We start from the raw sequence: 24,653 nt of genomic DNA, 5'->3' as shown, positions 1-24,653 counted from the left end.
TGGCTCGGTGGCAGAGCATCTGCTTGGCAGGAAGAAGGTCCCAGGTTCAATCCCCGGCATCTCCAGTTAGAAGGACCAGGCAGGAGGGGATGGGAAAGGCCTTGGCCTGAGACCCTGGCTCGGTGGCAGAGCATCTGCTTGGCAGGAAGAAGGTCCCAGGTTCAATCCCCGGCATCTCCAGTTAGAAGGACCAGGCAGGAGGGGATGGGAAAGGCCTTGGCCTGAGACCCTGGCTCGGTGGCAGAGCATCTGCTTGGCAGGAAGAAGGTCCCAGGTTCAATCCCCGGCATCTCCAGTTAGAAGGACCAGGCAGGAGGGGATGGGAAAGGCCTTGGCCTGAGACCCTGGCTCAGTGGCAGAGCCTCTGCTTGGCAGGCAAAAGGTCCCAGGTTCAATCCCCAGCACCTCCAGTTAGAAGGACCAGGCAGGAGTGGATGGGGAAGACCTTGGCCTGAGACCCTGGCTCAGTGGCAGAGCCTCTGCTTGGCAGGCAGAAGGTCCCAGGTTCAATCCCGGCATCTCCAGTTAGAAGGACCAGGCAGGAGGGATAGGAAAGACCTTGGCCTGAGACCCTGGCTCAGTGGCAGAGCCTCTGCTTGGCAGGCAGAAGGTCTCGGGTTCAATCCCCGGCATCTCCAGTGAAAAGGACCAGGCAGGAGGGGATGGGAGAGACCTTGGCCTGAGACCCTGGCTCAGTGGCAGAGCCTCTGCTTGGCAGGCAGAAGGTCCCAGGTTCAATCCCTGGCATCTCCAGTGAAAAGGACCAGGCAGGAGGGGATGGGAGATACCTTGGCCTGAGACTCTGGCTCAGTGGCAGAGCCTTTGCTTGGCAGGCAGGAGGTCCCAGGTTCAATCCCCGACATCTCCAGTTAGAAGGACCAGGCAGGAGGGGATCGGAAAGACCTTGGCCTGAGACCCTGGAGAGCAGCTACCATTCTGAGCAGACAATACTGACCTTGACAGAGCAAGAGTCTGACTCAGGATAAGGCAGCTGCATGCTGTTTGGTGTGCTGGGCTCAATCTCCCCACAACCATGCAAAAGGGCACTACAAAAATTCAGCTTAGGGAGAGGTTGAGCCTTGATATTAAGAATAAGACGTGGTTCTTATTTCCTTCTTTTCTCTACCCGAAGGAGTCTCAAAGAGGAGAAAAGGGCAGCTTTTGTGTGGAGACTCTGTGGCCTTGCGCCCCACTGAGGGTCAGGGATGCCAGCCTCCAGGTGGGGCCTGGGGATCCCCTGGAATTCCAGCTCCTTTCCAGACTGCTGAGCTCAGTTCCCCTGGAGAAAAGTGCTGCTTGGGAGGGGGGGACTCTGTGGCCTTGGACCCCACTGAGGTCTCTTCTCTCCCCAGGCTCTAAATCTCCAGGCCACCCGGCTCCCATCCCCGTCCAATGCCCGGGGGGTAATTGCCCCCCCCTTGCCTCAGGAGTACAGACTGAGAGAGTCAGAGGTGCAGACTCCTAGTTCCTTTTGAGCCCCCTCTCCTCTCCCCCAGCCATGCCTGCTGCCGTCTTCTGGGCCAAGCCCTTGTTCTCTGGGTCCGTTCCCAGTGTCCTCCCCACGGTTCCCACGCCAGATGCTCTTGGTAGTCATTTTGCTGACACTTCCCCTCCCACGCCGAATGTGTTGCCAGAGACCTCAGGGCACGTCTGACACAGGAGAGAAGAATGCGGAGGAACGACGTGGACAGCTGACGCTCCAAAAAGCCCCTGGTGTTTTTCGTGCTGGTCGGCAGGTTTCTCTGGAAGAGCTAACAGGAAGGTCAGAGGGCCGAAAAATGCATGTTGAACGTTTATTTAGGCAAGGAGGCTCAGTCACACTCTGGCAGAGAGCTCAGCACAACTGGCCTTCTTCCAAAGCCTCCGTTGGAGCCACTGGAGGGGATCGGAGGAGGCTGGGAACCGGGAACCCAGCAGCCCTGGATCCAAGCGGGCCTCTCTCTGACCACCGTGAAACCTGGCGGGAAACTCTTGAGTGTGTCTGCGATCCATGGAAGAGCAGAGAAGAGCCAGAGTCCAGCAGAACCTGAAAGACGAACAAGGTGAGCAGCAGGGAAGAATCTTTTGGGAGTCATGGCTCATTTCTTCATGTACCAAACAGCAAAAGTCCAGAATTTGGGGCAGGGGAGGAGCTTTCAGGAGACCCTGTTCACTTCTTAAGGACCCAAAGTCCAGGATTACCTGGAAGACCAACAAAATTTTGCACAGGGGAGATGCTTTTGGGAGTCCCGGCTCACTTCTTCAGAGACCAAAGAGCCAGAGTCCAGGAGCTCTTTTTATTGAATTTTGTTTGTTATTAAACCAAGCGCTGGATTCTTGTTGGTTAATCCAGCAGAGAATGTAGCTACAGCTGTGTTTGGTCCAAAAGTAAAAGCCCAGGACACTGCTGATGTAATATCTTAATTTGACCCAGCCTTATGACTCAGAAGGATGACGGCTGTCGGGTTCACTAGAATTCTTCAACATTTTATAACCTTTGGCCTGCTTAAGAGTTCTGGGGAACTCAAAATTTTGCACACGGATATGCTTCTTTCAGAGCCTCTTGTGGCACAGAGTGGTAAGGCAGCAGACATGCTGTCTGAAAGCTTTGCCCATGAGGCTGGGAGTTCGATCCCAGCAGCCGGCTCAAGGCTGACTCAGCCTTCCATCCTTCCGAGGTCGGTAAAATGAGTACCCAGCTTGCTTGCTGGGGGGTAAAGGGTCATGACTGGGGAAGGCACTGGCAAACCACCCCGTATTGAGTCTGCCATGAAAACGCTGGAGGGCGTCACCCCAAGGGTCAGACATGACTTGGTGCTTGCACAGGGGACACCTTTACCTTTACGCTTCTTTCGGTTGGGCCTCCTGATGGTGTTCCACGGTTGATGACTGTTTGAATTAGAGCTCTGAAGGCTTGGGGAAAAGAAAAATGCAAGGGATTTTCCTGAAGCCTTTTATTCTATTTTGTAATGGAAAAATTGGAACTTTTGCAGAATACTGAAAAAAAACAAGCAATAAATATATATATATATATATTTTACAATGGAATACTTTTAAAGACAAAGTGGGCATGTTATAGACCTGGGGACCCTGGTCTTTGTAAGACTGCAGGCAACTTTGGAACTCTGAGTAGGATGCCAACCTCCAGGTGGGACCTGGGGATCCCCTGGTTTTACAGCTCATCTCCAGGTGGCAGAGATCAGTTCCCCTGGAGAAGACGGCTGCTTTGGAGGGGGGTTACTATAGGGTAAGGCTAAGGTAAAGGTATCCCCTGTGCTAGCACCGGGTCATGTCTGACCCTTGGGGTGATGCCCTCTAGCGTTTTCATGGCAGACTCAATACGGGGTGGTTTGCCAGTGTCTTCTAGGGTATTATGTACCATTGAGGTCCCTCCTCGTCCCAAAGCCCACCATTCCTGGCTCTGCCCGCCAAAGAGTGTTCCTTTGACAAAAAAGTTTTATTAAATGTTTTGAATACATCTTCAACCTCAAAATGTTTTTCTGCTTCATTCCACTCCCACGGTTTGGCCAGTTTTGGTTGCCGACCTCTTGGTTGGGACCTGGATATCTCCTGGAATCACAGTTAATCTTGTATCTGATGAAGGGACCTTTAACTGTAGAAAGTTTCCAGCCCGAGAATCTTTCGAAAACGTAGATCAGTTCCTGTATAGCCAATGGCTGCTTTGGAGGGTGGACTCCGTGGAATCCCATCCCTATCCCCAAAACTTTAGGAATTGGCCTTCCTAGCCCCGGCTTGTACATAGTGCTATTGCAACTGATTTGATTTTCCTGCGAAGACAAAAAAAAAAATATTTTCTCCATTGCTTTTTAGTCTGCCCACAGCACTATGCTTATTCGCAGTGGCCTCTGTCAGCTCATTTTACCCTGTCAACCTGGCAGAGAGTACAGGGTTGCCAACTCTGCATTAGGGAATTCCTGGAGAATTGGGGAGGAAAACTCAGCAGGGGTGTAGCCCTGGACAGTCCAGCTTCTGAAGCTGTCGTTTTCTTCAGGATTGTTTCAGGTTTTTACCTGTATTGATCTGCTGTAGAACAGCTGGACCGACCAGACTTCTAAAGGAGAAGCTTTTGAGAGTCAAAGCTGCTTTTGTCAGACCTGAGTTCGAGTCCAGGAAGCACCTTAGAGACCAACTAGACTTCAGGATTTGGGGTTCAGCGCCATAGAGTCCACTGTCCAAACTAGTGTTGTGTCTTATAAGAATGCCTCCAGTTTCGTTTCAAAAGTCCTTTATTCCGTAGATAACAACTTCTTAGGATACGACATAAAGACACACCTGAAGCCTGCTGCTTGCCTCTCCACTTTCTCATTCCAAGTATACAATCCTCTGGAGAAAAAAAACAAAAAACACGCACTCTACAGCAGGGGTAGTCAACCTGTGTTCCTCCAGATGTCCATGGACTACAATTCCCATGAGCCCCTGCCAGCATTTGCTAGCAGGGGCTCATGGGAATTGTAGTCCATGGACATCTGGAGGAACACAGGTTGACTACCCCTGCTCTACAGCACAAGCGGCCAGTTTTCGCCACCTGCACGGTCTAAACATCACCCTTCATTCCAGGCCACAACGGGAGGTTGACAACGCCTAGGAAGAGGTAGGGTGGGCGCGACTGAAAGTCCGGCGCAGCCAAGATGCGCGCGCAACCCCTCCCCTTCCTTGCCAGAGCCCATCCCCCTTTCCGGGCTTCCTCTCCGCCCCTAATGACTTGGACCAATGAGAAAGCGGGCATGGGGCACGCGCAGGCCGGGAGCCAATGGGCGCGGGCGTCTCATGGAGCCAATCAGGAGCGGCCTCTCGGTCTGCGGGAGCGGAGGGGTGTCGCGCAGACGGGCTCGGCCGGCGGCGGGGAGAGGCGGCGGGGCTCCTCTTCGTCCACCGCCCGCCCTGCAAGGTAGGCCGCGGGCAGGGGAGGGGGGTGCTGCGAGGGCTACCGGGGCAGGGGAGGAAGTTGAAGGGTTAACCCTATGGATTGGTTGATTGGCTGTCACCGATTGGGGTCGTTTCCCCCCTGGGGGTCCCATTGCTGTCTCCCCTCCTTTTAAGTAATAACAATGATCAACTTTATTTTCATAGCCCTCCCTCCCTGCTTGGCTCAGGGCGGGTAGCAACCTCCTAAACATGCAGTCTTGAAATTGCATCATGAAAACGAAAATTTATGTGTTTTGGTAGATTTTTTAAAGAATTGTGTACAGGAAATGTTGAAAAGTGGCTAAGTGCGCCTGGGTGCTTTTGGCTGATCCTGCATGGAGCGGGGGGTTGGACTAGATGGCCTCAGGGGAGACCTCCAACGCGAGGTTTCTGTCTCATCGTGCCCCCCCTCCCCACACACACACACCTGGTGGAAAGATCTCAGGGGTCCTGAGCTGGGTGGAAGGACAGGGCAGAAGTGTTTTGATCGAAGGTGCATCTAAAATAAAACTATACGTCTGGGTTAAAAATAGCCACCACTAAAAATAAGAACTAAAGAACAACGAAAGGAACCGGGATTCAAAAGCAGCCCATCAGGTTGCAGTTTACAAGAAAAACAGCCGGTGGCAAATTTGTACCGAAAACATTAAAAAAAACCCCTAAAATTGGAGCTTCCATGTTCAGGAGTAGCATGCCTGTCAAATTGCTAGATGCTGAAAGAAAGACCATGGGCCAGCCTCTTTTCTTGCAGGCGACCTACCTCACAGGGTGGTTGTAAGAAATAAAATGGAGAACTGTTGTGCTGTTGTGTTCGAGGAAGGGATTAAAGTGCACCAGATAGAATGACATCAGCTGTTTGGGTTGTCCGGGTAGGGCGGTATATAAATGAATCTCATTGTTTATTGAACGCCCCGTCCAGTCGGTTGTATTGACGTACCCTGAACTCTGCCTTGAGTCGCAGTGAGAAACGGGGGCTATAAATATAAATAACTGAAATATAAATAACTTAAATAAATATTGGGAGAACGCAGCTAGGAAGGCCAGCAAGATAATGGAGTGGAGGTTAGTGGGGGACGTGTAGTGAACGTACCTTACCCAGGATGTGTCTGTGCTGGCCGTGGACACGGAAGTCTCTTTTGCGGAGAAAGGGAGTCTAAAGGCAGAATTATGGAGAGTCCCCCTTAGAAATACAAATTGTTTATAGTAAAATCGTGCCACAGTTTTATCTGCTGCATTCTGCGGAGGGTTAGACTAGATGACCCTGGAGATCCCAATTCTATGATTTTGTCTAAGAGTTCTGGAACGTCGTACGAATCACTGTTTAGCAAAATGCTGAGAAAATACGGGCGGAAAAGAGGAAATTTGAATCGGGAGAGATGGCAGAAGTGGATTAACAGAACTTGAGAACTCCTAACTCTCTTTTCGAGAACTGTTTTGTTACTTTGTCCATTTTAATGGCGTTTTAGCTGGACTTTCTGTAACCCGCCACAAGCCTCTTGAGAGTAGTGGGTAACAAATTAAATAATAATAATAAGAAGAAGAAGAACAACAGTGACTGTAGATTGCCAAAGCGTCACTGTTTCCGCCCCCAACTTAAACATTATTCTCTCTCTATTTCACACATAACCTCCTTAAGAACAAAATAATTGAGGTCCAGCATGGTTTTGAGTTACTGCGTCAGGACTGGGAGGGTCAGCCCTACCCTACCTCACAGGGGTGTTGTGAAGATAAAATGGCAGGGGGGGGATTTACGTTGCTCAGAAACCCTTCAGAGGAGGGTGAGTAGGGCAAATTCCCCAGAGTTCTCTGTGGCTCCACGCCCTCAGTGCTCTCAGAAAGTAGTTGAATATTGTGGTTTTGTTCTAAATACTCTCGGCCAAGTTATATTTATAATTATGCGAGTCTGCTTCCCAACCTGAAGGTCCAGGCAGCAGCAATTATGATTAATTTTTAGTTTAAAAAGCATAAAGATTGACATTGTCTTCCCTGTCGCATACAGTCTTCCCCAGATATGTATAAATGGGCTAGGACAGGGGTAGTCAAACTGCGGCCCTCCAGATGTCCATGGGCTTACAATTCCCAGGAGCCCCTGCCAGCGAATGCTGGCAGGGACTCATGAGAATTGTAGTCCATGGACATCTGGAAGGCCGCAGTTTGACTACCCCTGGGCTAGGATAATAAGCATTTTGGGAGTACGTGAAAAAAAAAACAACCTTTGCCTTTGATACTTTTTGGAATAATTTAGGCGTTTTCTCTCTTGTAAATATCGTTCCTCCGTGGACGGTTCTCTTTTATTAGTAATAGGAATTAATTCCCAAAAGACACAGAACCACACTTGGGGCCAGGGGCACCTGAAAGGCCAACGATGCTTGTTCTTGCACATAAAACCTATCCCCCGGATTAAACTTGATCGGTCTTCAAGGTTCCCCAGGACTCAGACTTTGTCCTGTTGCTTCAGACCCACACAGCGACCCGCCTGAATCTATTCCCAGAGGACAGTAAATAATAGATCTGTGATATTCCCCTCCCCACACAGTGTTTGGCTTTTGGGATTCCTTAAATGCATGTGATAAAAACAAGGCAACATTTTTTTAAATAGTTGCAAGGTTGGCCAAACGGTGGCTCTCCAGATGTCCATGGACTACAATTCCCATGAGCCCATGCCAGCATGGACAATTGACGGGCTCATGGATATTCTAGTGCGTAGACATCTGGAGAGCCACAGTCTGACCACCGCATGGACTTTAGAGTGTAAAATTTGGTAGTCCTTAGCGGGTACCAGCTCTGACTCCCGATTGCTCTGACCAAATTATTTGTCTTTGTTGTTTCCACAAGTTGTAGCTCGCCTTTCTCAAAGACTCAGGGCCGATTTCAAGTCAACATAATAGGGCATTCGATGACCAGCGCATTAGAGTGTGAGCAGTCTTGAAGCGCCAGAAAGAGCTGAAACAGAGCTTAATTAGTGAGCCAGCTTGGCGTAGTGGTTAGGAGTGCGGACTTCTAATTTGGCGACCCAGGTTTGATTCCGCGCTCCCCCCCACGCAGCCGGCTGGGTGACCTTGGGCTCGCCACAGCACTGATAAAGCTGTTCTGACCGAGCAGGAATCTCAGGGCTCTCTCAGCCTCACCCACCTTGCAAGGTGTCTGTTGCGGGGAGACGAAAGGGAAGGCGAATGTAAACCGCTTTGAGACTCTTGGATAGAGAAAAGTGGCATATAAGAACCAACCTTCTTCTTCTTCAGTAATCTCAGGGCTCTCTCAGCCTCACCCACCTCAAAGGGTGTCTGTTGTGGGGAGAGGAATGGGAAGGCGACTTTGTAAGCCGCTTTGAGACTCTTGGATAGAGAAAAGTGGCATATAAGAACCAGCTCTTCTTCTTCTAGTCCCATGACACAGGAAGGGGGGGCAAAAATTGTTTAATAGGGCCCTCCTTACAGTAAGCTACACCCAGCAATGTGGACCACCATCCCTAATCACTTATCCAGGAAACCTTATGAAATCACATTGTATAGTGCGGCCCTATTACCTGCGCAGAAAAGCCCTTGGGACAATCCAGTTTTGCATCGTTTGCACCGTCTGTCGCCTTCCTTGGGCTAGATTCAGGAGAATCGCCATGTTGGTCTGAAGCTACAGAACAAAGTCGGAATCTTTGATGACCAACAAAGTATCATTCTGGGTGTTTAGTGTATGCACATTACTTATTCAGAACAAGCCTGCGTGCGCACCCAAGCTTACACCTCGATTTAAAATTAACCATCTCCAGAGACTTCATTCCGCACACTCGGGAGTCCGCCCCCTTTCCAACTGACTGCGCCAAGGATTGTGTTGTGTGTTTTGGAAATAAGTTGTGGGTGAGTTGGCACAAGACAGGAAGTAATGTTTATGGTTGGCTATTCATTTTCACCTAGGATCATAGATTTGGAAGGGACCTCATGGGTCATCTAGTCCAGCCCCCTGCACCATGAAGGACACTCACCACCCTCTTGCTCCTCCACTGTCACCTGCCACCCCCTTGAGCCTTCACAGAATCGGCCTCTCCGTCAGATGGCTCTCCAGCCTCTGCTTTAAAATCTCCAAAGATGGAGAACCCACCACCTCCTGAGGAAGCCTGTTCCACTGAGGAACCGGTCTAATGGTCAAGAACTTCTTCCGGAGGTTTAGATGGAATTTAGAATAATAGAATCATAGAGCTGGAACTTGGAAGGGCCCTCCTGGGTCATCTAGTCCAACCCCCTGCACTGTGCAGGGCACTCCCAACCCTCTCGCTCACCCACTGTCACCTGCCACCCCCTTGAGCCTTCACAGGATCAACCTCTCCGTCAGATGGCTCTCCAGCCTCTGCTTAAACATTTCCTGATGAAACCTTGAGAAATATCAGCTTCATGTAAGGCATAATGTTGGCAGCTGAACTCCTTCAGGGGATTTTAGAAAGGGCGAACAAGGAGGTTGTCCAGGCCCCTTCCTGTATCTCACTCCTTTGCCTTGTCCTGGATATATTAAAACAATAATGTCAGGAGAAGGTGCTGAACCCTTTGGGGAAGTATATGAATTGGGTTTTACTTTCAAGGGATGTTTCTTTAGCAGCGCCAAAAAGCTTTTAATCCTTCATAAGTCATCCTTGCATAAGAGGAATGTGGGCAATCCACCTGTGTCTGACCTTCACTTTGGGGGCAAGGCGACCCCGAGGGTCAGGGTGGGGCAACGGTCTGACGGCTGCTAACAAGATTTCGGATAAGATCTCTCTCCCCGCCTCCCTTTGGTCCCACTAATTTCTTTTTAGCAGGAAACGAGGACTTCCTGGTCGCAATTACCTCCCCAAGATTAGTGTTGCTTGGGTGTTTTTAATTGCATCATTTTGTCATTCTCCCTGTACTTTAATTATTGAGCTGTTCGAAGCAGGTTTTAAGAACTATTTGCTGCCTTGTGCTCCCGGACTTGGTGGAAAGGCAGCGTGAAAATATTTAAAAGAAATGCTTATAGGAGAGGCAGAGGGGGCTGTTTGGTGGCTGAGGTTTTGCACTCCGTGCTCTGAGCTGGCCACTGCTTCCCAAGGGAGGGAATTCCACGGGTTAAGGACTCTTTGGGTGAAGAAGGACTTCAGTACTACTGCTCATTCATTCCACGGAGGGCCCATGAGCTCTTCTCTTGTTAGTAAGGGAGAGGAATACTGGTTTATCCAAACTTAGTCAAACTGCGGCCCTCCAGATGTCCATGGACTACAATTCCCATGAGCCCCTGCCAGCGAATGCTGGCAGGGGCTCATGGGAATTGTAGTCCATGGACATCTGGGGGGCTGCACTTTGACTACCCCTAGAGCCAGTTGTGAAGCACGGCCCAGGATGCTCCTGCCTTGTTAATAAATGAGCATCACTGTTGCTAGGAGCTGTCTCTTTCGGCTGCATCTTAGCAAGGCTCGGCTGACCGGGTTATGATGAACCGTGCTACCATAATTTTCATGTTGGACTACTGTAATGTGCTCCATGCGGGACTGAGCTTGAAGAAGTCTCAGAAATTCCGTGGAACATAGAACTATGTCAGCTGATCTGGCAGCCTATTTATTGCTGGGCTCAATCCAGTGTGTTGGTTATAACTTTTCAAGCTTTTTGTGGTATGGGCCATGTTTTTATTCCACGAAACCTCTGAATTCTAGAGCCACGAGGCAACATCAGGGGAAGGGCTTGGCCTATTTTCTCTATTGTTGGCCTTCTAGAGGCCGTGAGACAGCATGCTGTATTAGATGGACCCTCCCTGGCCTGACCCAGCAGGGCTCTTCTGAGGGTCTTCTCAGGGGAAGGCCTCGGCCTCTCTGCCCTGTGGCTGGCCCTGCAGAGGAACTGGCTGGCCCCTGGGTGAGACGGGAGGCTGGACTGGAGGGACCCTCCCTGGCCTGACCCAGCAGGGCTCTTCCGAGGGTCTTCTCAGCGGAAGGCCTCGGCCTCTCTGCCCTGTGGCTGGCCCTGCAGAGGAACTGGCTGGCCCCTGGGTGAGACGGGAGGCTGGACTGGAGGGACCCTCCCTGGCCTGACCCAGCAGGGCTCTTCCGAGGGTCTTCTCAGGGGAAGGCCTCGGCCTCTCTGCCCTGTGGCTGGCCCTGCAGAGGAACTGGCTGGCCCCTGGGTGAGACGGGAGGCTGGACTGGAGGGACCCTCCCTGGCCTGACCCAGCAGGGCTCTTCCGAGGGTCTTCTCAGGGGAAGGCCTCGGCCTCTCTGCCCTGTGGCTGGCCCTGCAGAGGAACTGGCTGGCCCCTGGGTGAGACGGGAGGCTGGACTGGAGGGACAACTGGCCTGATCAGCCGGGCTCTTTTGGAGGGTGGGGGCGAATAAGCGATCCGAAGCTACCTTAGTCGGATATGCTTTGACTCTCGATAGCTTATACCCGCAACGTAGTTTAGTTCTAAAGTCCTACTGGGCTCAGATCGAGCTGTTTGGCCGCAGACCGATTCAGCTACCCTGAAACTATCCAGAGACAAGAATCGTACAATCACAGGAGTTGGAAGGGACCCCCAGAATCATCTAGTCCAACCCCGTGCACAATGCAGGACACTCACAACTACCTGCCCACCCACAGCGCCCCCAATTTCATGCCCAGATGATGCCCTCCTACACAGATACCAAACATCTCCCAAATCCAGCCTGGCCTGGAGGAAATTCACCTCCCGTCCCACAGTGAGGATTTGCAGTTCCCTGGTTCTGCAGCTTGCTACATCTTTCTGTACTTTTAATTTTTATTTATTCAGTTTATATACTGCTTGTGGTGCAGAGTGGTAAGGCGGCAGACATGCAGTCTGAAGCTCTGCCCATGAGGCTGGGAGTTCAATCCCAGCAGCCGGCTCAAGGTTGACTCAGCCTTCCATCCTTCCGAGGTCGGTAAAATGAGTCCCCAGCTTGCTGGGGGGTAAACGGTGATGACTGGGGAAGGCACTGGCAAAAAGGGTACAGAGGAGAGCGACAAAGATGATCTGGGGCCAAGGGACCAAGCCCTATGAAGATAGGTTGAGGGACTTGGGAATGTTCAGCCTGGAGAAAAGGAGGTTGAGAGGGGACATGATAGCCCTCTTTAAGTATTTGAAAGGTTGTCACTTGGAGGAGGGCAGGATGCTGTTTCTGTTGGCTGCAGAGGAGAGGACACGCAGTAATGGGTTTAAACTTCAAGTACAACGATATAGGCTAGATATCAGGAAAAGATTTTTCACAGTCAGAGTAGTCCAGCAGTGGAATAGGCTGCCTAAGGAGGTGGTGAGCTCCCCCTCACTGGCAGTCTTCAAGCAAAGGTTGGATACACACTTTTCTTGGATGCTTTAGGATGCTTTGGGCTGATCCTGCGTTGAGCAGGGGGTTGGACTAGATCAGTGGTCCCCAACCTGCGGGCCGCGGCCCGGTGCCGGGCCGCAAAGGCCATGGCACCGGGCCGCGGCTCCCTCTCCCCGCCCCGCCCCCGCAGTAAAAAAACTTCCCAGGCCGCAAGCTTGCGGCCCGGGAAGCTTCTTACTGCGGGAGGCGGGGAGAGGGAATCAGGGCCAGGCCGCGCCTGTGCGGGCCACACCCGCTCGGCCCGATCCGTGGGCGCGGCCCGTGGGCGCGGCCCGATCCGTGGGTGCGGCTCGCGGGCGCGGCTCGGGTGCGGCCCGATCCGCGGGCGCGCCGTGGGCGCGGCCCGCGGGCGCGGCCCAATCCGCGGGCGTGGCCCGCACGGGCGCGGGGCGCGGGGGCGCGGCACGATGCCCTGCCGGTCCCCAGCCTCGGAAAGGTTGGGGACCACTGGACTAGATGGCCTGTCTGGCCCCTTCCAACTCTATGATTCTATGATTCTGTATTGAGTCTGCCATGAAAACGCTGGAGGGCGTCTCCCCAAGGGTCAGACATGACTTGGTGCTTGCACAGGGGATACCTTGACCATGACCTTATACTGTCCCTCACTATGACATCTCGGGGCGGTGCACATAGAGCCAGTAAAGTTAGAAACGTAACATCAAACTGTTTTTATTTTTTTAACAGTGTAAAAAGAGATCAAATCTTACAGTCACTTTTCCGGGTTTTGCCTTTAGAATCCACTGTGCTGTGGCTCTTCTTTCCAGCAACACCTCATTAAGGTCAAAGGCTAATGGCCAGAGCCTTCCCAAAATCCTCGCAGGTAATTAAGTTTAGAGCTTTGAGTGGTTCAGAGCTTTGATCTGCAAGCAGAAGGGGCGAAGAGCTGTCCCCAGCAGATTGTAGCACCATGTTTTAGGGAGTATGCCTACTTGGATTGCCTCTTGGAGGCGGGCCTGTTTGGATTACGGCAATTTGCAGGCCTTGACAGATTCTCTTTGGCTCTAGGTGCCAGCCTAAAACGTTCACGAGCCGGACTCCGGTTCCAGCCTCGGGGGTTCTGTATTTTAATGACTGTGTTGGCGGTCGAGTAACATCCACAGAAATTTCGTACCAGTCTCTTTCTACAAGTGCCAGCATGGTGTGGTGGTTAAGAGCAGTGGAGAGCCGAGTTTGAGTCCCCATATCTCTTTGCCATGAAACCTGCTGGGTGACCTGGGGCCAGTCCCAATTCTCTTAGAGCTCTCTGAGCCCCACCTGCCTCAAAAGGTGCCTGTTGTGGGGAGACGAAGGAGAAAGGCTTCGTAAGCTGCTTTGAGACTCCTTAAGGTAGAGAAAAGCAGAGTATTAAATGTGCGAAAAAAATGATCATTTGCCTCAAAAGCTTTACGCAGAATTCCTGATCCTCCAACGTTTCCCGGGCAAGGGGAAAATGCTGTTCAAGGAAATTACAAAGGTGATCTGACTCCATTGGTAACAAGAGAAATAAATTTTACTTTCAAAAACAGAAGCCCGTCTGGCATGACATTCATGTGGGCACATTTTATTGTGAACAGATTAATTTTGAAAAAAGGTCAACTTGCTGCAGCTCCAATCCCAGGTAAGAGAGAGAACAAAGATACATCAGACAGTTTAAAAAAATTTTTAAAATTTAAAAACTGCGGACAGAAATTCAGCCATAATAAAAGTGACGTCGGCATCCTTATCACTCAGTAAAAATTGGCAAATCAGGTCTCTTGAATGGTTTCTTCGTTTTGGTATAAGAGGTATGATATGCCTTCTCTGTTCAGTGAACAAGGGACAATCCAGTAAGATATGTTGGATGGTGTCAGGAGAACTTGATTCACAGGTGTATCTTGACTGTCTTTGCTTATCCTGCTAATCTGCTTTATGACAATACAGGTATTGTATTAGAAGAGAGATCCTATATAAGATGAGGAACAGAAGGCAAGTCAGGGCCAGAGAGGCTCAATATATTCTAACCCAGGGGTAGTCAAACTGCGGCCCTCCAGATGTCCATGGACTACAATTCCCAGGAGCCCCTGCCAGCATTCGCTGGCAGGGGCTCCTGGGAATTGTAGTCCATGGACATCTGGAGGGTCGCAGTTTGATTACCCCTGGGGCCAAGTGTCCCCAAGTGAGTGAAGATTCTTTTTTCCTCCCTCCATCCTTCAGTTTCCCTCCCTGGAAGGCAATCGGGGGATAGGAGTTATTGTTCGAACACACTTTGGAAATATGCCCAGCTCTACTTCGGCATTTCTTTCTCCAAAGGGCAGGAGAGGCGAGACAAAGAGCATGTGTGTATCCAGGGAATCCCCCCCTTCTCTCTCGACACGCCCTCCAAATGGTCTCTCTCTCTCTTCTGCTTTCTCTGTTCCTCCAAACAGCTCTAAGAAAAATAAGTTGCCAGCTGTGAATCTGGGCTCAGGCTGCCAATTAGTAGATTCAGCAGATGGGGAATTGAAGGCTCCGTGCTCAGAAATACCAGTTTGGGATTCGAGGACTCGTCTCCTCTCTACAAGACGGCGGGGCGGGAAGCTCTGTCGAGCTGCGGCCGACGCATGGAGGCCCTGGAGGGTTTTCAAGGCAAGAAGCCAACCGCAAACCGGCGCTGGCCCCATTTGGCTTCCAAGATCCGACTCGATTGGGCTAGGAGATTCCAGAGAGCCTCTGCCCCAGGCGATCTGCACAGCTGTATTCTGCTTACCCTGCTACTGGTGCGCTTAGATGGGGTCATCTCGGGGCTTGGTCGGAGGTGTCCTCGGCAGGCAGAAGACCATCAGCTCGGTTTGTTTTTAAATCGGTCGGATGATGTCACGGGTCTGCTGAGCCAATTGGCCGCGGTCCTCAGTGGATCGACCGAATCTACGTATTATTCCTTATTTTATCCTGCGGCCTGTGTGTGTAATGGAGCCAGGAGGATGGATCGCCCTTCCAAATGCCAGCCAGGCTTGCCTGGACTACCTGGATCGCGTAGGAACAAACAGCCAACTGAAGCTCAGTCGGAGACAAGAAGAGATCCAGCTGTTAGAGTTGTCTCCGGTAGGGTTGTGCGCTTCGAGCCCGAAGTGGACAGCTCCACGGCACGGGGGGGAAGGGGCAGCGCCAGCGTGCCAGTCGGCACCTTCCCCCTGCGCCACTGGCCACTTTGGTGGTTGAATCTCCAGACCAGGCGGGTGGCCTTCTGGCCTTTCCTGAGCGGGCGTGCAGTCTTACTTAAATGACACAGGGCATAGCTCCGCTTGTGTGATCTTTTGTTGCCCCGCGGCTCCCCAAAAGTCTTCTGTGGCTTAGTCACAGTGGTCTACGTTAACAGGGGTAGTCCTCCAGATGTTCATGGACTACAATTCCCATGAGCCCCTGGCAGGGGTTCATGGGAATTGTAGTCCATGAACATCTGGAGGGCCACAGGTTGACTACCCCTGTACGTTATGGCTCTGTGCAGGTTTGAAGCGCTCAGGGGAACTGAAGCTGGTCCGGGATGTTGTTGGCAGAGATGTGCCGCCGTGATTGTTTTCGCTTCTGTTTTGCAAGAACTGGTTTGACTTCCAGGTGAAATCCGGCTGCGGTTGACCTATATCAAGTCTCCAGGGCCAAGATGATAGAAAGACTCCTTGTCTGCATGAGAACTTGCCCCTAAGGCTCTGTCTCCCCAAACCCTCTGCTCTCCTGATATTGGAAATGAGGGAGAAGAGGCAAAGGTTCCTTGGTTGATCTGCTGCCCCCTGGAATACTGTACCCTGCAAGGGAGTTCCTAAGGCATTCACAGAATCATAGAGTTGGAAGGGGCCACACAGGCCATCTAGTCCAACCCCCTGCTCAACCGCAGGATCAGCCCAATGTACCCTAAAGCATTTTGGTGGAGCAGAAGTGTTTCCAGCCACAGTTCCGACTCCAAACATAAACCTACAATCCACCTAGTCCTGATGGTGATGAATTGTCACAGCTATTTGACTGGCAGATGGTGTTGTGCAATTTGAGAACTGGCCAGGTTCTTTGGAATTGCAGAGGTATTTTTGCAGGGTTCTTGCTAGCCCAGGCAACACTGTCTTCTGGAGTTCTGCTGTTGTTGATTGTTCGATGCCCAGAATGTCCAGGTGCTTCTAGAGATTCCAAGGCACTGCTCCATGGGTTCCAGTGATAACTGGCAAGGTGGTCACCTTTCTTCTGGAGAAAAGGTGGTTGAGAGGGGACATGATAGCCCTCTTTAAGTATTTGAAAGGTTGTCACTTGGAGGAGGGCAGGATGCTGTTTCCGCTGGCTGCAGAGGAGAGGACACGCAGCAATGGGTTTAAACTTCAAGTACAACAATATAGGCTAGATATCAGGAAAAAGTTTTTCACAGTCAGAGTAGTTCAGCAGTGGAATAGGCTGCCTAAGGAGGTGGTGAGCTCCCCCTCACTGGCAGTCTTCAAGCAAAGGTTGGATACACACTTTTCTTGGATGCTTCAGGATGCTTAGGGCTGATCCTGCGTTGAGCAGGGGGTTGGACTAGATGGCCTGTATGGCCCCTTCCAACTCTATGATTCTGTGATTCTATGATCCTGCGTTGAGCAGGGGGTTGGACTAGATGGCCTGTATGGCCCCTTCCAACTCTATGATTCTATGATTCTATGATCCTGCGTTGAGCAGGGGGGTTGGACTAGATGGCCTGTATGGCCCCTTCCAACTCTATGATTCTGTGATTCTCCCAATGGACCTCTAACTCCATTTGTGGATCTTGGTATTTGAGGGTCTTCTTCTGTTCTTTCTTTTCTGTTCTCCTGTCTCCTGGGATTACAGTGCCAATGTTCCAAACCCTGTTATTCTTCAAGTGCTTATCTGTTTGTAATCAGAAGCCTCAAAGCAGTGGTCCCCAACCTGCGGTCTGCGGCCCGGTGACGGGCCGCGAAGGCCAGGGCGCCGGGCCACGGTTCCCCCCCCCCGCCCCCCCCGCAGTTAAAAACTTCCCCAGGCCGCAAGCTTGCGGCCCGGGAAGCTTCTTACTGCGGGAGGGGGTAGAGGGAATCACGGCCGCGCAGCGCATTGCGCAAATGCGGCCAGGCCGCACATGCGTGATGCGCAGCCGAAATTGTACATGCGCAGCAGTTTCGCGCATGCACGTATGCACTGCACTTTTGTGCATGCACGAAAGTGCCGCGCACGCGCGATTTTGGCCGCGCACGTGTGCATGCCCGGCCGCGCTTGCGTGCTGTGCAGGCGGGGCAGTTGCCTCGCCGGTCCCCAGCCGTTAAAAGGTTGGGGATCACTGCCTCAAAGAATCTTTGTTTCCTCCCCCACCATCCTGTCTGGTTTGTGCTCCCCTGAATAAAAAAGTTGAATTGGGGGGCAGGGGGAGAGGATTTGGTGACATGATTTGAAAGTCTTTTCCACGCCCGCATCTTTGTGGTCCTTTGCCAGCGGGCAAGTAGATATATGTCGGTGTCAGGTTATACCCCAGTTCCTTCTGAGCTTGAGGTTTTTTTGCGGGTTTTAACTTTTTTTCTCTTAGAGTTTATGCTGGCTGGTTCTTTGCTGTGCTTTCTGCCAACCTGCTTGGAGCCTGTCATATTGTCTTGGCTATTTTGTTTTTTTTTTTAATTAGAGCTTTACAAAAATTAGAGCTTTAAAAATAAATAAAACGGTAAAATATAACACAAACTACGAAGAGCAAAATAGAAAAGAAAGGACAAGGAAGATAGAAAGTAAAAAAAATATGAATATAAGATAGAAGCTTCTGATTTACAAAGGTGAAATCTAACGTAAACTATAAAGAAAAAATAGTAAATAAAAAGGTAAAATATAACAAACTGCAAAGAGCAAAATAGAAAAGAAAGGACTAGGAAGCTAGAAAATAAAAAAATTAGTATAAGATAGAAACTTCTGATTTACAAAGGTAAAATCTAGCAAACTATAAAGAAAAAATAGTAAAAAGGTAAAATATAACATAAACTACAAAGAGCAAAATAGAAAAGAAAGGCCAAGGAAGCTAGAAAATAAAAAAATTAGTATAAGATAGAAACAAGGTAAAATCTAACATAAAATATAAAGAAAGAAATAGCGAAGAAAAAGGAATAAATATAAGAAAGAGACTTCTGATTTTCTCAGTGGCCAATGTATGTAAAATTACCAACATGATGCTTGCTCTGAAGTTACCAACATGAAAAACCCACTGTTTTCCCTACTTTGATTCCCCCCCTTAGTAATCAAACCCACGAATCATCTGTCCATTCAGATTCTGCTGCTTGTGAGCAAATTAATCTTGGGAGGGAGGGGTGGTGGATGAAACCTGGGATTTGTAATCCAGTGGAAGCCATTCAGATTTGCCTAATATTTGCCCCATCTCCCTTTTTGACTTATTTGGACTGGTGAATGGATGGTTGGGTGGGGTGGGGGCTGCAGGGAGGAAGGAGGGGTGGAAGGGCTTCACTCATTCCTTGGTTTGTCCAGGTCGCCTGGCCCAAATAATACTCTACACCAGGGGTAGTCAAACTGCGGCCCTCCAGATGTCCATGGACTACAATTCCCAGGAGCCCCTGCCAGCATTCGCATTGGCTTCTGGGAATTGCAGTCCGTGGACATCTGGAGGGCCGCAGTTTGACTACCCCTGCTCTACACAGACAATGGGGACTGTAGGTGGTGAGAGAAACACAGTGGAAACCAGTATCCTTGGTTGGATATGAGCCAACAAGGAAAGTGGAATAAAGAGAGGATTAGTCCCTGTAGAGCAGGGGTGGCCAAACTGTGGCTCTTCAGATGTCCATGGACTACAATTCCCATGAGCCCCTGCCAGTAATGGCAGGGGATTGTAGTCTTTGGCCACTCCTGCTGCACAGGTAACAGGCCCTGATCTGGGAAGCTAAGCAGCATCAGTCCCGGTTGGTATTGGGATGGGAGACTACGAATGAAGTGTTGGGTTGCTACGCAGAGGTAGGCAATGGCCAACCGCCTCTGAAACATCTCTTGCCTTCACAACTCTATGGGCTTGCATAAATCCACTGTTGACCGCAAAGGTAAAGGGGAAACAAGTTGTCTTTTGGCTTGAAGGAAGCCAAAACTTTTTTTTTTTAAAGAAACTTCTGCTCGCCTTCCGCTTCTCACTCTGAAAAATCTTCAAGAACTGTAAGAAAATTAGGGGTTTTGCAGACGATTGGTTTCTTGAATCTGAGTGCCAGGAACACAGTGGCAATGAGAACGCTGTTTGCATATCTTTGTGTGCTTGTCTCGTTGATGCATGTTTGGGCTGAAAGGACTTGTTGTTTTCACATTCTTTCCCTTCCCCTGAAAAAGTAGGTAGAGCTTGATGTCTTCTTTTGAAAAAAATAAAGTCTTAGGATTTCTTACTGATTGCGTGTATTAGCCATCTTGGCAAAACCTGGAAGACCCCACCTACGACAGGTGTTTACTGCCTTAGGGATAGTGACTGGTCTCTGTATTCTGTTTAGTAAGAGCAGCATTCTAAATTTCACCCTTTACTACCTGCAGTTCACGGCTGTTACTCTTCTGTCGTTTAGTTTTTTAATCTCCCCTGGGAAAGTTCTAAGTTGAGCTTTCTAGCACTAGGCCAATAGAGCACTGCTCAGTGCATCTCAGTGATGCCGCTGTAGCGCTGAAGTGGTGTATTGGTCTAGCGCTATAGCACTCGACTTAGATCGCTAAGAAAAGTTCGAGGGAAATAGCACAGTGAAACCGACAGGGGGGAAGCACGGGTGTATTGGAAGCGCTGCAGATATTTCAAGCAGCTCGCTACAGCAATTCAGAACTGCGAAGAAGAGGTGAGAATGGAAGGAAGCGGTTTACCTCAAGAATGGCTCAACCCCTGCTTTGCTAAATGGAGGCAAGCAGCTTTGGATGAAAAGCTAATGGAATCCATTAACAGCCGGTTGCTAAAACAGTTGTGTCTAAAATGACACACACACACGCACAGATCCATGGGCAACCTGCTACCAAAACAGATGGTCTGAAAGGGGCCAGCATATTTTGCAGTCCTCTGGACTTTTGTTACCCTCCCCTCAGAGAGCCAGTTTGGTGTAGTGGTTGGGAGTGCGGACTTCTAACCTGCTCCCCCACATGCAGCCAGCTGGGTGACCTTGGGCTCGCCACGGCCCTGATAAAACTGTTTTGACCGAGCAGGAATCTCAGGGCTCTCTCAGCCTCACCCACCCCACAGGGTGTCTGTTGTGGGGAGAGGAAAGGGAAGGCGATTGGAAGCCACTTTGAGACTCCTTTGGGTAGAGAAAAGCGGCATATAAAAACCAACTCTTCTTCTTCTTCAGTAATCTCAGGGCTCTCTCAGCCTCACCCACCTCGTAGGGTGTCTGTTGTGGGGAGAGGAAAGGGAAGGTGACTGGAAGCCACGTTGAGACTCCTTCTGGTAGAGATAAGCGGCATAGAAGAACCAACTCTTCTTCCTCTTCCTCCTCCTCCTCCTCCTCCTCCAATGCCCACCACAAGTTTAGTTTGTGTTTCTGTCCTAAGTCTAGAAACCAGAGCCAACGTCAAAGGCCTCATCCGTTTTGAGTGTGGTTGCAGAGCCGGCTTTGTCAGGCTGCATGGCTTTGTAGATAACTTTGTGTACCGAAGATGTGACTTTCCAGGTTTGCTGTCTTGTGACAGTGGCAGAAACGCCTTGAGGTGCGGGAAGGGGAACCCCCAACAAGCCTTCACCTTTGGCCAGGCATCTTCTCCTGCAAGAGGCAGAGTTGGATTCCTCACACCTCTTTCCCCATCGTGGCGTTTGATTGCTAAAGCTGAAGTGCCTTAACCCCCCTATTGGGACGAACAGACCAACTGACTTGTGTCTCTCTCAGGGACAGAAATTGGTGTACAGCTCAAGCCAGTGAAGGTCCATCAAGTCCAGCATCCTGCCTGACATGGTGGCCAAACAGTTCGTCTGGAGCAGAGAGGCCGAGGCCTTCCCGTAAGGAGACCATCAGAAGAGCTCTTCCCATCTGTTATGCACCAAATGGCTGCATTCCCAGCCCAGCATTTTACTGCTGGTTGACTTTTGTGTAAGGCTGGATGCTGGACTAGATGGACCTTCACTGGTCTGACCCAGCAGGGCTCTCCTGAGGGTCTTCTCAGGGGAAGGCCTCGGCCTCTCTGCCCTGTGGCTGGCCCTGCAGGGGAACTGGCTGGCCCCTGGGTGAGACGGGAGGCTGGACTGGAGGGACCCTCCCTGGCCTGACCCAGCAGAGCTCTTCTGAGGGTCTTCTCAGGGGAAGGCCTCGGCCTCTCTGCCCTGTGGCTGGCCCTGCAGAGGAACTGGCTGGCCCCTGGGTGAGACGGGAGGCTGGACTGGAAGGACCCTCCCTGGCCTGACCCAGCAGGGCTCTTCTGAGGGTCTTCTCAGGGGAAGGCCTCGGCCTTTCTGCCCTGTGGCCGGCCCTGCAGAGGAACTGGCTGGCCCCTGGGTGAGACGGGAGGCTGGACTGGAGGGACCCTCCCTGGCCTGACCCAGCAGGGCTTTTCTGATACTCTTATGAAGGTCTTGGCCTCTCTGCCCTGTTGTTGGCTCTCTAGGGGAACTGGCTGGCCCCTGGGTGAGACGGGAGGCTGGACTGGAGGGACCCTCCCTGGCCTGACCCAGCAGGGCTTTTCTGAGATTCTTTTCAGTGGGATGCCTCGGCCTCTCTGCCCTACAGAGGAACTGGCTGGCCCCTGTATGAGACGGATAGCTGGACTAAAAGGACACTTCCTGGTCTGATCCAGAGGGCAGGGCTCTTCTGATGTTCTTATCAAGGCTTCGGTCTCCATGCCCTGTAGTTGGTCTTCTCGAGGAACTGATTGTCCACTGGGTGAGACTAGATGGACCCTCACTGGTCTGACCCTGCAGGGCTCTTCTGAGGTTCTTATGAAGGTCTCGGTCTCCATGCCCTGTTGTTGGTCTTCCCGAGGAACTGGTTGGCCCCTACGTGAGATGGGACACTAGACTAGATGGGCCCTCCCTGGTTTGACCCAGCAGGCCTCTTCTGATGTTCTTATGAGATGGATTTGACACAACTGACAACCGAACCCTGGGCCAATTTCTTCCAGCCAAGATTTGTGAACTTTGGGTCTTTGTGAAATTTATCTGTTTGGATTTTATTTATTAAAACAATAAATGAATAAATGTATTTTAAATATAAATACAATTTTATTAATTAACTTGCTGTTGTAGGGGCAGAAAAGTTACAGGCATGCTTGGGCGTGCACACACACACCACACACACACACACACACACACACACACACACACAGATTTGTAAGAGGATATCTTGCTAAATCGTATGTTGGGTTCTTGAGAATCTTTTTGTTTCTTTGCTCTTAAGGAAGTGTTTTGTTTCTCCCCCCAGGGACGCCGGGGCGCTGTCAGGATGCCGCTGTGCCACTGCACGGTGAAACACAGCGAGTCGGATATGGAGGGTTGCTGCTTCTCGCCGGCTGGAGGACTGCGGGTGTACCTTCACTGGAAGAGGGAGGAGGACGAGGAGCAGTATCAGGTTTACACTGAGGGGTCGCCGTGTGCAGAAGAGATCTGCATTGACATCGCGCAGAAGATCGGTAAGTGGCCTGCGGGCTCTGACTCTCCCGGTTCTGTCTTGGAGGGAAGATTATTATTTATTTAATTATTTAATTATTTAATTATTTAATTATTTAATCATTTAATTATTTAATTATTTAATTATTTATTTGATTTTTATACCGCCGCTCCCATAGCTGGCTTGGGCCGGTTAACCCGATAAAAGCCTCCATACAATTAAAATCCCCATAAAACGATTAAAAACAATTTGCACATATGACAGAATGGCGGCGAGTTAGTATAGCTGTTTCCCTCTGTATTCTGGGCATCGATCAATACAGATGAAATAATAACTGAAGCAAGAACGTATAAGATGGAATAAAACCGGCTAGAGCAGGGGTAGTCAAACTGCAGCCCTCCAGATGTCCATGGACTACAATTCCCAGGAGCCCCTGCCAGCGAATGCTGGCAGGGGCTCCTGGGAATTGTAGTCCATGGACATCTGGAGGGCCGCAGTTTGACTACCCCTGGGCTAGAGGATGAAATTAGGCCCCTGAACAGTCTAGCACTGCCGTTCAATAAGGCTTTAAGGGGTTGGGGTAATTGAAAACCCCGAGGCTCCCACCCAGCCTCAACCAAATGCCTGGCAGAAGAGCTCCGTTTTGCAGGACCTGTGGAACTGAGAGAGTCCTGACAGGGCCCTCGGCTCTTATGGGGGCTCATTCCACCAGGTAGGGGCCAGGACTGAAAGGGCCCTGGCCCTGGTCAAGGCCAGGCGGGTCTCCCGAGGCCCCGGGACCTTCAGCAGATTCATACCTGCAGGACGAAGTGCTCTGCAGGGGCATGAGGAGGCAGGCGGCCCCGTAGGTAGGCAGGGCCCAAGCTGCATAAAGCCTGGAAGGTCAAGACCAAAACCTTGAGCCTGATCCGGAAGCAAATTGGCAGCCAAAGAAGTTGCAACCGTGCGCGCGTGATTCAAATGGGGCAAGCATGAGGAACGTCCTTCTCAGCCCTCTTCTTGTCCCCTGCAGGGATCACCCCGATCTGCTACAGTCTGTTCGCTCTCTACGACCCGCAAGCCAAGCTGTGGCTCCCTCCCAGCCACGTTTTCAAGATCGCCAGCGGGCTCAAGCTGACCCTGCATTTTCGGATGAGGTGAGTAAGTGATCCTCGGCTCTCCGGGCGTCTTCCCACCTTTCGTAGGCCATTCTGAGTTGTGTCCGCACTTGTTTATTTATTTATGTATTTGCTTACTTATGTACTTATTTATTTTAAGATTTCTATCCTGCCTTTCCCGGTACTAGGTACCCGCTCGAGGCGGCTCACAGTAAGACATTACAACATATCAATGGCTACAGAGTCACCAGCCCCCGTTAAAATACAGCACATCTGACCCAAAAAACGCAATAGAGCAAGATGGTGGGGAAATGCCAAAATACCAACATCCCCCAACTCCATCACCCCAGCCACATTCACATGCCGTTGTTGTCATAGGTCGCGATCTTCTATAGCTGCGTGAGCGCACCGGGCGGGACCCCAAGATCGTAAGTCTGGCCATCCTCTTCCCGGCCTCAAACAGACACCTGGCCCATTGCAGGCCCTGCAAGATTTGAGGGCCCTATCACACATGCTAAAGGATGCCGTTTCATCCAGGGACTGTTTGCAAGTGGAGTTTGCATTGTAGCTCGGCTAGGTCTAATGCCCTAGAACCAGTTTGGTGTAGTGGTTTGGAGTGCAGACCTCTAATTTGGCATGCCGGGTTTGATTCTGCACTCCCCACATGCAGCCAGGTGGGGGACCTTGGGCTAGTCACAGCACTGATAAAACTGTTCTGACTGGGCAGTGATATCAGGGCTCTCTCAGACTCACCCACCCCACAGGGTGTCTGTTGTGGGGAGAAGAAAAGGAAGGCGACTGTAAGCTGCTTTGAGCCTCCTTCGGGTAGAGAAAAGCGACATA

General features: G+C 50.8%; 1 protein-coding gene across 2 annotated transcripts in view; it reads left to right on the top strand.

Moving 5' to 3' along the window:
* The first annotated feature begins 730 nt into the window (after positions 1-730).
* Positions 731-24,653, top strand: part of TYK2 (tyrosine kinase 2) — a 59,074-nt gene continuing 35,151 nt past the window's right edge. Inside the window, exons 1-3 of one of the 2 annotated variants that reach the window (XM_077329781.1) lie at positions 731-2,042; positions 22,528-22,735; positions 23,726-23,849. In XM_077329781.1, the coding sequence (XP_077185896.1) occupies positions 22,549-22,735; positions 23,726-23,849 (311 nt within the window). In that variant the 5' untranslated portion in view covers positions 731-2,042; positions 22,528-22,548. Of the gene's footprint in view, positions 2,043-4,782; positions 4,889-22,527; positions 22,736-23,725; positions 23,850-24,653 lie in introns of those variants that run through there. The other variant, XM_077329780.1, reaches the window with a different exon arrangement.

This window comes from Paroedura picta, chromosome 3 (genome assembly GCF_049243985.1).
Source record: "Paroedura picta isolate Pp20150507F chromosome 3, Ppicta_v3.0, whole genome shotgun sequence".
In the NCBI taxonomy this organism is placed as follows: Eukaryota; Metazoa; Chordata; class Lepidosauria; order Squamata; family Gekkonidae; genus Paroedura; species Paroedura picta.
The sequence above is the reverse complement of the archived record's forward strand: the minus strand, read 5'-3'. Positions and strand labels throughout refer to the sequence as shown.